Genomic DNA, 16,217 nt, shown 5'->3' on the forward strand with positions numbered 1-16,217 from the left:
CTTTTATATCCTCCAATTTAATTGTTCCCCAGGAAAAAGCCTTTTCCATTATTGCTGTTGCAATATGATATTCATTACCAAAATGTTCCTTGAGTAGCTGTCTTGCCTTCTGGTAGCCCTGAGACGGAGGCAAATGTTGGCAACTTTGAACCAGCTCTTTTGGATGCCCTCTAGTATATTGTTCCAAATAATGCAAGCAGTCATAGGTGTCACACTTTTTCTCCTCTCCATATTCAAATGTCCTTATAAAAGTTTCATACTGAAACGGATCTCCATCAACCACAGGTACGTCTCTTGATGGTAAAGAGGAATGGACATTCTGCTTAACCAATAAGGCATTGAAATCATGTTGTCCTTTTAGTAAATCAAGAATGTGATCTTGTTTGATGGCATTTGTGACAGGGGATGTAGTGTGAACTGTATGACCTTTAACATCATCTCTTTTCATTTGCATAGTTGATTTTGACAGATTGTCAGTTTGCATTAAAGAGAGAGCAGCCTGTCTTGGAGTCATGTAATGAGCTTCGGTACATTTTTCATATATGAATTGTTTTGGCTTCCCGACCTGTGTGTCAGAGAGGGGCATTGTTTTCTTTGGAGCAGCAGCTCCCTCGTGGGATTCAGAGCTCATTCTTGACACTCTTGATCCTTCCCTAGATCCCATGCTTGCAAAAACTTGCTCCCTTGCATTTGCTGCTGCCAGCTTGGTTTCCATTTCCAACTTTTCCTTTTCCATTCTGAGTTGTTCCTGTTGAATTCTTTGTTGTGATTCAATCTGATGTTTTTTCTCCAATGCAGCAGCCTCTGCCCTGAGAGCTGCCTTGTCGGCCCGGGCTCGAATGCGAGCAGATGAGGTAGAAGAGGTTGTTGATGTTATGGAACTGCGTGTGATTGAGACATTCGTCCTGGGCTCCAATATCAGAAAGTGTAACACATAAATGTTCATCATGGGCAAGTGGGACATGCATTTCATCTTGGACTTGCATTTCAACTGAGCCATGTGTTGCAGAGACATGCAATTGTGACTCCTCTTCCACAGGGGCAGTGTCATGTGTGGTTAGCTTGTTCACTTCTGATAACCATCCATGCACAAGTTTTATGAAACCTTCTAGTATCTTAATCTTTTCTTGAAACCAGTCATTTTTTCTATCAAGTTCCTCTTCAGGCAATGGTTAGGCAATCAATGAGGAATGATTTTCTCTTGCCTCTCCACACAAATGAATCAATTCATCCAAGTGACCTCTTACAGCATTTGCATTTTCATCATTTTCATTTGAATGCATGAGTTGTTTCATTGTGTCCCTTATTTTAGCAGCTTTTTTAACACATGCTCCTATTGCTTTATGATAATTGTCAACTTTCATTTCCAAGCCTTTGGCAGTATCCGTTATGGCTCTTTTTCCCTTTCCAAAATATTGTACATTTTCCTTTTCAGGATCCACATTTTCGCCACCTTGTGGCTGCACATCATCTTTGCCACCAGACATAATTGGCCAAGTCTCTCCCTTGTGCTGCTTTCAGCTCCACACAACTCACCCTATAGAGCTGGCAGGTGTTTCCAATCACCCTGGCTGATGAGCAGCAGCGTGGCCGTGGCACAGTTCGTCCTCCTGGGGCTTTTTGATGTCCTTCGGTGTTCCACTTGAAGAGCAGCGTTCTTACTTGATTGTAGTGGCAATCTTCACCTTCAAATGTTCCAATTTATTGTCATTACTCAACAGGTTTGAGGGAGTGATCCTACGCAGTAGCAAACATTGTATATGAAGTGAGGTCCAGTCGGAAATCCAGTTTATGCATATTTATTAACGAACTTGCAGGGTGAATGAAACATACCAGGGATTTTTGCAGTGATATTGTGTTATTTGTTCTCCTGCCTGTTGCTGCCTGTTGCTGCCTGCTGTTGTCTGCTGTTGTCTGCTGTTGTCTGCTGTTGGTAAGAACGGTTTGTGCGCCCACACCTGAGTCCTTCCTCGTTTGGCTCACCTGTGCTCCTACATATGCCTTCCCCCCTGCACTGCTCAACCCAAAAAGCCCGCCACCTAGTGACAAAAGAAAGTAATGCCAACACAAAAATAAGGATGCCTTAAATGGCTCCTACATATATATGAAGGTATATATATTTTTTATTTTTTTTATTTTTTTAAGGCCCCCTATAATTCCCTTTTAAGCCTTCATTTCAGTACTGTTATTGCACTGGAGAATATTGGAGCCTATCGAATATCAAATCAACTTTATTTATAAAGCACATTTAAAATTGACCACAGGGGTAGCCAAAGTGCTGTACAATGGGCAGGTTAAAAATAATACGAGAACCGAGCAAACACAACACAACACAAACAGAACACGATAAAAAATAAATAAATAAAATATAAAAACATAAAAACAGGTTGACAGCATCTGTATTATGGGGCGCCATTGCAGGATGGGTATCACTCAGTGTTAAAAGCCATGGAATAAAAGTATGTTTTTAAGAGAGATTTAAAAACAGCAAGAGAGGAGGCTTGTCTAACACTCAGAGGTAGGTCGTTCCAGAGCTTGGGAGCAGCAGCAGCGAAAGCTCTGTCACCTCTAAGCTTCAGCCTTGTGTCCGGGACCGTCAGTAGCAGCTGATCGGCTGATCTTAGGGATCGGGTGGGGCAGTAAGGCTGAAGGAGGTCGGAGAGATATGTTGGCTCGAGGTTGTTTAGACATTTAAAAACAAATAAAAGGAGTTTAAAATGGATTCTGTAACGCACAGGAAGCCAGTGAAGGGACGCTAATATAGGGGTGATGTGCTCACGTCTGCGGGTCTGTGTTAGCAGACGAGCAGCAGAGTTCTGCACGAGCTGCAGGCGGGCGAGGGAGGCCTGGCTAATGCCTACATACAGGGCATTGCAATAGTCTAGACGAGTCGAGATAAAGGCGTGGATTAATTTCTCGAGATCATGTCCTGATAGAAGCGGTTTCACTTTCGCTATTTGGCGTAATTGATAAAAGCTTTTTTGTACGACGCTGCTGATTTGTTTTTTGAATTTAAAATCTGAGTCGAACTTTACCCCCAGGTTTGTGACACAGTCGCTGAGATACGGGGTCAGAGTGCCGAGGTCAACGTTGGGGGAGGGGGAGCGACTTGGACCGAACAACATAACTTCTGTTTTGTCTTCATTTAGGCTCAGGAAGTTAGCTGAAAGCCAGGCTTTGATATCGTGCAGGCAGTCAATAAGACGTTGAACCGTGTTATTTTGTGCCATGGGAAAATAAATCTGGCAATCATCGGCATAAAAATGAAATGCAATATCGTACTTCCTAAAAATAGAACCAAGGGGGAGAAGGTAAAGCGCAAATAAGATTGGGGCAAGGATTGAACCCTGGGGAACCCCATGTGGTAAAGGAGCTGTGGAAGACATAAAACTGTCTATTTTTACACAAAAACTCCTGTCGGTTAAGTACGACCGGAACCAGTTGAGGGCGGCGCCCTTAATGCCCACACAGTTCTCAAGACGAGTGATTAAGGTGGCGTGGTCGACGGTGTCGAAAGCAGCAGACAGATCTAAAAGCACCAGGACAACATATTTACCAGAATCAGTTGACAGGAGGATATCGTTAAAAACTTTTAGAAGTGCTGACTCTGTGCTGTGGAGGGCTTTAAAACCGAACTTTAAATACCATTATCCTCTAAGAAGGGCAACAATTGACTGTAGACAACCTTCTCTAATATTTTAGAAATGTATGGAAGATTAGAGATAGGTCTAAGGTTAGAGAGGAGAGAGGGGTCGAGGCTTGGTTTTTTAAGTAGAGGTCGTACCACTGCATGTTTAAACTCTACTGGAACTATTCCAGAAGAGAGGCTACTATTGATAATGTTAAGGACACTTGATCCAATAGTAGCAAGTACCTCTTTAAACAGGCGAGGTGGGAGGGAGTCTGCAGGAGAACCAGAGAGCTTTATATGACTAACTGTGTCATTTAAAAAAGAAAAGGACACGGGCTCAAACTGATGGAAAACAGAAGAGAAATGCAGAGGAACAGAAGGGTCGTATGAAGGCTGAGATAAACTGCCTCTAGTTGACACAATTTTGTCAGTGAAAAAATGGAGACAATTTTCACAGAATTCAAAAGAAGCATCAAAACCAACAGATTTGGGAGCATCAATGACAGTGTTAATAGTTTTAAACAGAACTCTGGGGTTGCTATAGTTAGAAGATATAATCTGAGATAGATATATATTCATCTCTGCCTTTACAGTCATCTGAAAGGAAAACAGGCTTTCTTTAAAAATGGCAAAGGACACATGCAGCCTGTCTTTTTTCCATTTTCTCTCTGCCATCCTACATTTGCGCCTGGCAGCCCGAGTGACGTCATTCAACCAGGGCTGAGGCGTGGCTTTAGAGCGGCGGCACTTGAAAGGAGCGATCGTGTCCAGTGTTTGTAAACAAATAGAGTTGAAACCAGAAACCAACTCTTCAGTATTCAAACATACAGAGGCTGCAGAATTATCCTCAAAAAGAGTCGAAAAAATTGAGGAGAACAGAGCAGGAGACGAAGAATTAAACATGCGAGAGCGTTGAGGCGGAGCGCACAATTTAACCGGACACTGAGTAGGAATATCAAACAGGATCGGCATATGATCAGAGAACACAGCGTCGCAAATGTCCAAATTAAAAACACACAAACCATACGAGAGCACTAAATCGAGTGTATGCCCGCGTTCATGTGTGGAACCACACAGGGGCGCCGAAAAGGGTGGGTAAAGGAGACGGATTCTACGGGCCCATGATGGAGGGGGGCCCAGAGAGGCCCCTAATGATGATGAGATTATAATACAGGGGGCCCTGTAAAGATTCTTTTCATGGGGTCCAAAATCCCTAGCGGCGCCCCTGGAACCACATACAGATTGTACGAAGTTAAAAGAGTCAATTACATTCAGGAAGCTCCTGAATATTAAAATCACCCACAATAAGGACACGATCATATTTGGGCAGGATTTCAGCCAGAAATTCAGAAAAGTCAGTTATAAAGTCTTTGTGGTAGTTGGGTGGTCGATAGACGACGGCACACAGGACCACATCAGAAAGACCCAGTTCAAACATGCACAGTTCCAAGCTTGAAAAGGAGGATTGCACGCGGATCTGACGGCATTTAAAGTCATTTTTAAAAACGACTGCTAATCCTCCTCCTTTTCGACCGGACGACCGCGGAGAATTAAAATAGGAACACTCCGGAGGCAGAAGTTCATTAAGAGGGGCGGACTCACCGGCTCTCAGCCATGTTTCCGTCACACAGAGGAAGTCCAGTCCAGTGAAGAAATCCTTCAGGATAAAAGTTTTCTTTGTCAAGGATCTTGCGTTCACAAGACCGAACCTGGCGGGGGCCAGCACGTCCAAGGCCGCAGCTAATCCAGGTGGGGCCCGACACACAGCCCGCAGGTGGCGGGAATCCACCCCGCGCCTCCGGGGGCGGGGACAGCAGGAGCGACGGCGGCAAGCCTCTTCCTCCAAACCAACGATAGGAACAAGCCAGGAACCAATGGGATCCGGCGAGCGTGGGTGCAGGAGGAGACCGGGTACCGCACCATTCCTCCTTCGGTAAGCCACAGGCAGCCGGGCCAGGAGTGCCCTAACTTTCACCAGCTGGCCGCCACGTTTACCGCGGCGCCGGAGACGCTTCCGCCGGGGGAGAGGAGCCAGGGGGCGGGAAAGGAAGGCAGGAATCCGGCCAGGTAAAAAAGATGACTGGGACGTCAAAAAACCAACGTCGAAGTTGATCATATCAGTGGGAGAGGGGCAAAGATCCAACAGTGTTTGGCGGTCATACACAAGCAGTGAACTGACAGAGACGAAAATAGACGCAAACAACACAAAAACGAACAGAGCTGACAGCGAGAGACGGCGGGCCAAAGCACATACTGGCGCCATCTTGGAAAATGCACACCTACATGAATATGAAAGGTAATATACAATTGACCACTATACCAATGGAGTTTAAAATACACCTTCAAGATACATGTTTAATTGGTTCTGTGACGCAGCTGGTAACTTGAAAAACTCTTATATTGCGAATCAGTGTCACTCATTCAAATAATTTAATCGGAGCTTGCACCCCAAAACACAACTATTTTAATATGTAACAAAGACAAAGAAAAAAAACCTTATAGATAATAAATATTGTATGAAAAACAATAGATCAGAATGTACTATAAACAACTAGGTTTGTGTTATATAAACGATATATACCATATGATTGATGTAAATTTGGTAAATGACATGGTTGGAAAAACAAAGTTATGTCTAGCTTACTATTAGCTGACAAACTCTTGAGTGAGACGCCGCATGTTTTGGTCGGGTCTTACGGGGTTCACTGTGACATGCGCTACGCCAACTAGCAGTGACGAGGCTCGTAACCCAAATTTATGCTCGCAGCCTAAAGCATAACAAATAGCTCAGAGACAGCTCATGTCCTGTAAAACTCTGTAAGGCACTCCCAAGGTACCGCTGTATATCAAATTAATATTGATTATCCATCCATCTTCTTTCGCTTATCCGAGGTCGGGTCGCAGGGGCAGCAGCCTAATCAGGGAACTTCATCCAGCTCCTCCCGGGGGATCCCGTGGCATTCCCAGGCCAGCCGGGAGACATAGTCTTCCCAACGTGTCCTGGGTTTTCCCCGTGGCCTCCTACCGGTCGGACGTGCCCGGCGTTCGGGTGGCATCCTGACCAGATGCCCTAACCACCTCATCTGGCTCCTCTCCATGTGGAGGAGCAGCGGCTTTAGTTTGAGCTCCTCCCGGATGACAGAGCTTCTCACCCTATCTCTAAGGGAGAGACCCGCCACCCGGCGAAGGAAGCTCATTTCGGCCGCTTGTACCCGTGATCTTGTCCTTTCGCTCATAACCCAAAGTTCATGACCATAGGTGAGGATGGGAACGTAGATCGACCGGTAAATTGAGAGTTTTGCCTTCCGGCTCAGCTCCTTCTTCACCACGACTGATCGATACAGCGTTCACATTACTGAAGACGCCGCACCGATCCGCCTGTCGATCTCACGATCCACTCTTCCCTAACTCGTGAACAAGACTCCGAGGTACTTGAACTCCTCCACTTGGGGCAATATCTCCTCCCCAACCTGGAGATAGCACTCCACCCTTTTCCAATATTGATTAGTATTGTGTTTATAGCTCTGTGATGACAACATAACTTTTTGCTCGACAGAATTTGTAGGGCACAATTATCTGTACTCAACAAAATTAATTTCTCTGTCAACTTTGGGGTTGAGGGATCAACGGCTGCAAAGTCTATAACCTACTGGCTGTCTTCAGGACAAATGGGAGCTTTATTCAAGCAGCGGCGAGTCCTTCGAGCTGTTCAAACATGTGAGCCTCATGGCGCTGGACAGCATTCTGAAGTGCGCGTTCAGCTACGACAGCAACTGTCAGACCGAGAGGTCAGCCTCGACTTTCTGTACATCATTAGCCTTGTTTTGGACAGTTTTTAACATGTACTGTATTCTGCTTTCAGCGGAACAAACATCTACATCAAATCCGTGTATGAGCTCACTGATTTGATCAACTTGCGCCTGCGGATCTTTCCTTACCACAACAACCTCGTATTCTACCTCAGCCCGCATGGCTTCAGGTACAGGAGAGCTTGCAAGGTGGCTCACAGTCATACAGGTAAGCCCATTTCTGGAAACGGCAACATGTCACACGCGTCAGTAATACCTTATCTTTGTCTTTGAAAGAGGACGTGATAAAAAAGCGCAAAGAAGCATTAAAGGGAGAGGCAAAGCCTGAGAACATCAAAAAGAAGAGAAACATGGACTTTTTGGACATTCTTCTCTTAGCAAGAGTAAGTTTTAGAAGAAAAGTTGTTCTTTAATAGATGATTAACAATACAATGACAGTCACAGAAGCTCAAAGCCAAAGTCCTTAGTTTACTAAAAGTGTCTTCATGCTGAATTTGGCACAGATTCCCAACAAATAATAGTAAGTGGAAGTAGAAACCTACAAAAATAAAATATTTACAGATCGCTTTGAATGCCATCAGGACTCATCTACATCTTAGTGGCAACTGTTTTAACTGTTTGTGTGTTTATGATGATGGGGTTCTGAGGTGAGGGGGGGTTGAAGCGTATTTCTTCTGTTTTATTGGCATAGATTTCCAGATAACTGGCTGTGCATGACTCTATGAAATGTTTGACTGTGTTATGATAGTCCAGGATGGATTGACTGTTGGAGAGGAGTGCGAGAATGGCTGTGTCATCTGAGTATTTTAAGTATGTTGTGGTGGGTGAGATGCTACGGCAGTCATTGGTGTAGAGTGTGTACAGGAAAGGGCTCAACACACATCCCTGTGGGACCCCGGTGTTGATGGTTAGCATCGGGGATGTGTTTGAACCTACCCTTACTACTTGCAGTCGGTCGGTGAGGAAGTTGTGAGTGAGATGGATCAGCTGAGGGGAGATGTTGAGCTGGTGTAGTTTCCGGATCAATAGATGCTTCTGTAGGGAGTTGAAGGCGGAGCTGAACTCCACGAAGAGAATCCTCGCAAAGTTGCCTGGGGAGTCCAGATCTACATTTGATTATTTACAATCCGGGGAGGGTGTTAGTTTAGGGTTGAAGTTGCCTGGAGGTGTACTTTTATTGCGGTTTTGAAGGAGGATAGAGATGCCCTTTCTTTTTAGAACCTTTATTTAACCAGATAAGAAAACCCATTGAGATCAAGATCTCTTTCACAAGGGTGACCTGGCCAAGAGGTCAACAGCACATGTCACAGAGCAGTTTCAAAATAAATACATTAAGACATACATTTTAAAATACATAAGAGAAGTGTAAAACAACAGAGATTGACATCTTTAAAAACACAGGCACTGTGCAAACGTCTCTCGCTGTTTGTCCCTCAGGACAGAACGGAAGGCTCCAAATGGAAGTAGTTCTGTAAGTTTCAGTTTCGTCTGCAATTCATTCCATGCCATAGGGGCAGCAATGCCAAAAGCTCTTTTGCCAAATTCAGTCCGTACATGAGGAACAGTTAAAACATACAAATTGTTAGAACGTAATGCGTAAGAGCTGCTTTTTCTTTGTAACAAAGTACACAAGTATGGAGGTATTAAACCTAAAAGAGCCTTATAAATTAAAGTCAGCCAATGTGTGTATCTGCGTGCACTCAATGAAGATAAGTCTGACTTCATATACAGTTGACAATGGTGGGTGAGACTACGACAGCCAGTAACAAATCTTAGTGCTGAATGAAAAACAGTGTCCAAGGACTGGAGGCATTTAGATGAAGCACTAAAATAAAGCACGTCTCCATAATCAATTACAGGCAAGATAGTCGCTGTCACCAATTTCTTTCTGACTTTAAGAGAGAAGCAGTTTTTATTTCTAAAAAAGAAACCAAGCTTTACCCTAAGCTTAGAGACCAAGTTGTTAATATGAGCTTTAAATGAAAGCTCCTGATCAAGAGTAAAACCCAAGTACTTGTAATTTAAGACCTGCTCTATAGGGTTTCCATTTGATGTTACAATATTTGGAATATTTTCCAGTAGCACCCTTGAATGAGAGAAAACCATTACCTTGCTTTTATCTGTATTTAAAACCAATTTAAGATCAAATAAGCGAGCCTGGATGACATCAAAAGCAGCTTGTAAAAACTCAAAAGCCTGAGTGATGGAGGTTGAACAGCAATAAATAATGCTGTCGTCTGCATAAAAATGCTACATTGCATTTGACAAATTATTACAAAGATTATTTATGTAGATAGAAAATAAAATGGGCCCCAGCACTGAGCCTTGTGGAATGCCCTTGGTAATGTCCAGTAATGAAGAGGTGGTCCCAGCCACCTGTACACCTTGTGTTCTGCTGGAGAGATAGTCTGTGAACCAAGCAGCTGCATTTTTAGATCATCCAACGTGATGAAGGGCTTGAATGAACAGACTGTGGTCTACTGTGTCAAATGCTTTTGACAAATCAATAAATAGGGCGACACAATATTTCTTGCCGTCTACAGCCTCGATTAAATCATTGAAGACCTTAAGAGCAGCTGTAATAGTGCTATGCTGTTTTCTAAAACCAGATTGAAATGGAGATAAAATATTGTTTCATTCTAAAAAATCCTCTAGCTGGTTACTGATGATCTTCTCAAACAATTTTGCTAAAATGCATAATTTAGAAATTGGTCTGTAATTATTTATATTTGTGGGTTCACCCCCTTTTAGCAGGGGAAGAACAAAGGCCGATTTCCAGATTTTTGGAATGCTTTTACTTGTTAGACTTAGGTTAAAAATATGCGAGAGAGGCTCAGCAACAAAATCAGCAGCCAAATTTAAGAAAAAGGGTTCAATTTGGTCAGGTCCTGCTGCTTTAGTTGTGTCCAGGCTCTTTAGTGCACTGTTTACCTCGGATATTGATACAGGTGTGAACTCAAAAGTGCAGGTGCTGCGTCTATTTACAGCCTGTGGTGTATTTGGTATATTAACATTAGTTAAACCAACATTTGACAATTGAGGATTCAACGACTCAAACAAGGATCCGGCAGAAACAAAATACTCATTAAAACAATTTGATATAGTTGTCTTATCAGACAAAGTACCAGATTGAGTAATTAAAGGACTTGGAAAGTCATTTGTTGTCACATGATTTAAAGAAGCTTTTATGGTTTGCCAAAACTTTTTGGGATCATTAGTATGTTTTTTGCATTCATGCAGGTAAAAATCAGACTTGGCCCTCTTAACAAGCGAAGTACATTTATTTCTAAGCTGGCGGAAGCTAAGCCAGTCAGCCTCTGTCTTTGTTTTTCGAGCCCTGGCCCAAGCAACGTCTCTCTCTTTGAGAAGGTTTCCAATTGCAGAGGAAAACCAGGGATTATTTCGACCTTTAACTCTAAGTTTTCGAAACGGAGCATGTTTATTGACTATACGTTGAAATTCATTATAAAAGTATTTCAACGCTATCTCAATATCATCAATTAAAGCAACTCTGTTCCACCTGTTGGGAGCGCATTCCACATTGATGTGGCATAGAAAGAGAATGAGTTAAGACCTTTGTTAGTTCAGAATCTGGGTTTAACGTGGTTAGTGGAGCTCCCCCTGGTGTTGTGGTTATGTCGGTCATTTACGTTAAGGAAGTAGTTTGACATGTACTTCGGTATCAGGGAGGTGTAGTGGATTTTATAGACTAGGCTCAGTGCAAGTTGTTTTACTCTGTCCTCCACCCTGAGCCAGCCAACTTTGGAGAAGTGGGTAGGAGTGAGGTGTGATCTGGGGTGGAGGTCTAAAAGTAATCTGACTTGCTTGTTGTGGGATGTTTGGAGTTTAGATTTGAGGGTTTTGGAGGTGCTAGGGTACCAGGAGGTGCATGCGTAATCGAAAAAGGGTTGAACGAGAGTTCCCGCTGGAATCCTCATGGTGCTTTTGTTGACCAGAGAGGAGATTCTATAGAAAAATCTCGTTCGTTGGTTGACCTTAGTTCACTAAAAGCTGCTTCATACCGACTTTGGCACATAGTCTGAACAAGTAACAGTAAGTGGAAGTAGAACAAACAAAAATAAAAATTGTACACATCGCTTTGAATGCCATAAGGACTAGTTTACATCTTGGTCATCAAAAACCAAACCAAAATCCTTAGTCCACTAAAAGCTGCTTCATAGCGACTTTAACACACTGTCCGATCAAGTCAAAAATAATGGGAACAAAAACAGAAAGTAGAAACCTATCAAAATAAAACCTGTTCCCATAACTTTGAAAGTGATGACACAGATGATAGCTTCACTCAGTCGCAGAAGATCAAGTCTTAAAATTGTTAATAGCAGTCTGTCTAATGGTGTGGTTCCTACTTGCTTTAAACATGCCATGGTTCAATCCTTTTGGAAGAAACGTAGTCTGGACCATTCCATTTAGCTCATTTTAGGCCTATTTCAAAGCTGCGCTTCCTCTCAAAAATCTTGGAAAAGATTGTTTTGGATAGTTAAATACTTTTTTGAAAAGACCATGATATTCTGGAATATCATACCATAGTGGAAAATCTGTATTATTATCAATCAATCAATCAATGTTTATTTATATAGCCCTAAATCACAAGTGTCTCAAAGGGCTGTACAAGCCACAACGACATCCTCGGTACAGAGCCCACATACGGGCAAGGAAAACTCACCCCAGTGGGACGTCAATGTGAATGACTATGAGAAACCTTGGAGAGGACCGCATATGTGGGTAACCCCCCCCCTCTAGGGGAGACCGAAAGCATGGATGTGGAGTGGGTCTGACATAATATTGTGAAAGTCCAACACATCAATGAAAGTCCAGTCCATGGTGGGGCCAGCAGGAACCATCCCGAGCGGAGACGGGTCAGCAGCGTAGAGATGTCCCCATCCGATGAACAGGCTAGCGGTCCACCCCGGAGCAGAGTAGAAAAGAAAAGAAAAGAAACGGCAGATCAACTGGTCTAAAAAGGGAGACTATTTAAAGGCTAGAGTATACAAATGAGTTTTAAGATGAGACTTAAATGCTTCTACTGAGGTAGCATCTCTAACTTTTACCGGGAGGGCATTCCATAGTATTGGAGCCCCAATAGAAAACGCTCTATAGCCCGCAGACTTTTTATGGGCTCTGGGAATCACTAATAAGCCAGAGTTCTTTGAAGGCAGATTTCTTGCCGGGACATATGGTACAATACAATCGGCAAGATAGGCAGGAGCCTGACCGTGTAGTATTTTATACGTAAGTAGTAAAACCTTAAAGTCGCATCTTAGGTGCACAGGAAGCCAGTGCAAGTGAGCCAGTATAGGTGTATATGTATATAAAGGTATATATAGTATAGGCGTAATATGATCAAACTTTCTTGTTTTTGTCAAAAGTCTAGCAGCCGCATTTTGTACCAACTGTAATCTTTTAATGCTAGACATAGGGAGGCCTGAAAATAAAACGTTACAGTAATCGAGACGAGATGTAACGAACGCATGAATAATGATCTCAGCATCGCTTGTGGACAAAATGGAACGAATTTTAGCGATATTACGGAGATGAAAGAAGGCCGTTTTAGTAACACTCTTAATGTGTGACTCAAACGAGAGAGTTGGGTCGAAGATAATACCCAGATTCTTTACCGAGTCGCCTTGTTTAATTGTTTGGTTGTCAAATGTTAAGGTGGTATTATTAAATAGATGTCGGTGTCTAGCAGGACCGATAATCAGCATTTCCGTTTTCTTAGCGTTGAGTTGCAAAAAGTTAGCGGACATCCATTGTTTAATATCATTAAGACACGCCTCCAGCTGACTACAGTCCGGCGTGTTGGTCAACTTTAGGGGCATGTAGAGTTGAGTGTCATCAGCATAACAGTGAAAGCTAACACCGTATTTGCGTATGATGTCACCTAGCGGAAGCATGTAAATACTAAAGAGTGCAGGGCCAAGAACCGAACCCTGGGGAACTCCGCACGTTACCTTAACATAGTCCGAGGTCACATTGTTATGGGAGACGCACTGCATCCTGTCAGTAAGATAAGAGTTAAACCAAGACAAGGCTAAGTCTGACATTCCAATACGCGTTTTGATACGCTCTAATAAAATATTATGATCGACGGTATCGAAAGCGGCGCTAAGATCAAGAAGCAGCAACATAGATGACGCATCAGAATCCATCGTTAGCAATAGATCATTAGTCATTTTTGCGAGGGCTGTCTCCGTAGAGTGATTTGCCCTGAAACCGGATTGAAAAGGTTCACAGAGATTGTTAGTCACTAAGTGTTCATTTAGATGCTGTGCGACAATTTTTTTGAGAATTTTCGAGATAAACGGAAGGTGGGAGACCGGTCTGTAGTTCACCATGAGGTCAGGATCGAGGTTAGGTCTTTTGAGTAGAGGATGAATAACCGCTTTTTTGAATGCTAGGGGAACAGTACCAGAGGAAAGTGATAAGTTTATAATATTTAACACTGATGGACCTAATAAAACAAAAAGCTCCTTGATAAGTTTCCCAGGAATTGGGTCAAGTAAACATGTTGTTTGTTTTGTCCCATTTACACATTTTAACAATTCCTCCAATGTTATTTCATCAAAGAGGGAGAAACTATTTTGGAGGGCAGTGTCCGTCGTATATACAGTCGTATTTGTGTTAATAGAACCCAGCTGTAGCTGAGATGCATTGTCTTTAATCTCTTTTCTAATGACTTCAATTTTCTTATTAAAGAAATTCATAAAGTCATCTGCTGAGTGGGTGGAGCTACTGGGAGGAGTCCCTTGTTGGGTTAGCGATGCTACTGTTAGCGATGCTACCCTTAAGGGGTTTTGATGTCATCCTTCTAGGAACTGATTCAGTAGATTGTGAAATTCTGGTCTTACCTAATGTAACAGCAGCCTTCGATACAGTGGACCATCAAATCTTAGTTGGCCACCAACACCACTAAGTGGGCATCTTTGGCACGGCTTTACATTGATTCAAGTCCTATCTAGCAAAAATAAATGTTGCTGGCGCGGAATCCTCTGTTGTTATATGGTGTCCCACAGGGCTCAATTTTAGGACCACTGCTTTTGTCCATTTCCATACTCGTACTGGGTCCAATCCTAAGAAGGCACCGTTATGCCGGTGACAGACAAAATTACCTTCCTTTAAAGAGAAGAACATGCTCCCTCAGTTCAGCCACTTCTTACATGTCTTGACGACATTAGAGCTTAGATGGCCCTACATTTTTTAAGCTTCGATGAGGAAAAAACTGAAGTGATGGTATTTGGACCCTTTTAGTTTTTGTGAATCACCCCTGTTAATCAATGCTCCCTGGCATTGGACGTGAAGCCCATAGTCATTAACCAGGGTTTTCGTCCAGATAGGGATTTTAAACTGAACCGTCAGATTGTTAACTGCGGTTGTTGTTAAAGAGCTTTATAAAGTTGGTATGGTATGGTATGTCTGCGATGAGGTGGCGACTTGTCCAGGGTGTACCCCGCCTTCCGCCCGATTGTAGCTGAGATAGGCACCAGCACCCCCCGCGACCCCGAAGGGAATAAGCGGTAGAAAATGGATGGATGGATGGATGGGTATGGTATGTTAGAGAGTTTAAGGTCCTACCTTTAGTCCAAACAAAAGATTTATGGCCCTGGTGTCAAAGGTCAAAGTGGGGTGGGGTTAAGGAAAGGTCAAAGGGAGGCGGGGGTAAGGGGGAGATGTGTTAGGGTCGGAGCTATGGGGGCCACGTGTCAGGGGGCGTAGCTTAACCCTTAAGAGGGCGGGACTTATCCCAGAAGGACCTAAGACCGGAAGAGGGCGGTTTTAAGACTGGAAGAGGGCGGGGGTTAATTTGGAAGAGGCTAAAAATATGAATATGACTGACATTAATAGGTATTAGGAACATGAATGGGTTATTGTTGAATATGAATGACATTTGACCGACATTTACCCTTTGATTACTCAACACCTACACACACACACGCAGGGATTGCAAATGGTTGGTATACAGTTTAATTGTTGTTGTTTAAAACTTTATACGTTTACGATTGTCTAGAAGAGACAGACAGAGACAGATTTACTTTTTTTTTGTACTTTGTAAGCACTATTATTTTGAACAACCTCTTAAACTGGATCATATTAGTACCATTTTTTACTTTTTTACTTAATCCATTCCATAATTTAATTTTACATACTGATATGCTAAAAGTTTTAAGTGTTGTACGTGCATATAAATGTTTTAAAAAAAAAATTTTTAAGGTTTTATTTGTCCTTTTTTTTGTTGAGAATAATTGTTGTACGTTTTTTTTGGTAGCAGGTTATAGTTTGCTTTGTACATTATTTTAGCTGTTTGCAATTTTACCAAATTACAGAACTTTAATGTTTTTGACTTAATAAATAAAGGGTTTGTATTGTGGGCAAAATTCCCCAAAATGTTCAAAAATCACACCCGGGTTCCAGTCCCACAAGTCCCGCCGCCGGCCTGGAGAGTCCTGGGGTGCCCGACATGTCCAAAACGCCCCCAACAAAGTCACAGGAGGAGTGGGGGAGAAAAGTTGGAAAAGTGGGCAAAAGTCCCCAAAATGTTCAAAAATCCCACCCGGGTTCCAGTCCCACAAGTCCCGCCGCCGGCCTCGAGAGTCCTGGGGTGCCCGACATGTCCAAAACGCCCCCAGCAAAGTCACAGGAGGAGTGGAACATATTTTTGCACAATAACACTAGCGAGCAGTAGATATTTAAACTGCAAAAAAAGAACTATATTTGATTGATCTTACAAAGTTGTAAAATGACTCTCGGGGTGAGTTTAA

At 42.9% G+C, this 16,217-nt stretch overlaps 1 protein-coding gene across 1 annotated transcript in view; it reads left to right on the plus strand.

The window, feature by feature from the left end:
• The window catches only part of LOC133660454 (cytochrome P450 4B1-like), a 39,631-nt gene that overhangs the window by 12,286 nt on the left and 11,128 nt on the right, over positions 1 to 16,217 (plus strand). Inside the window, exons 5-7 of the mRNA XM_062063961.1 lie at positions 7,295 to 7,419; positions 7,494 to 7,648; positions 7,717 to 7,823. Coding sequence (XP_061919945.1) covers positions 7,295 to 7,419; positions 7,494 to 7,648; positions 7,717 to 7,823 — 387 coding nt within the window. The remainder of the gene's footprint in view (positions 1 to 7,294; positions 7,420 to 7,493; positions 7,649 to 7,716; positions 7,824 to 16,217) is intronic.

Source organism: Entelurus aequoreus, linkage group LG11, assembly GCF_033978785.1.
Source record: "Entelurus aequoreus isolate RoL-2023_Sb linkage group LG11, RoL_Eaeq_v1.1, whole genome shotgun sequence".
Classification (NCBI taxonomy): Eukaryota; Metazoa; Chordata; class Actinopteri; order Syngnathiformes; family Syngnathidae; genus Entelurus; species Entelurus aequoreus.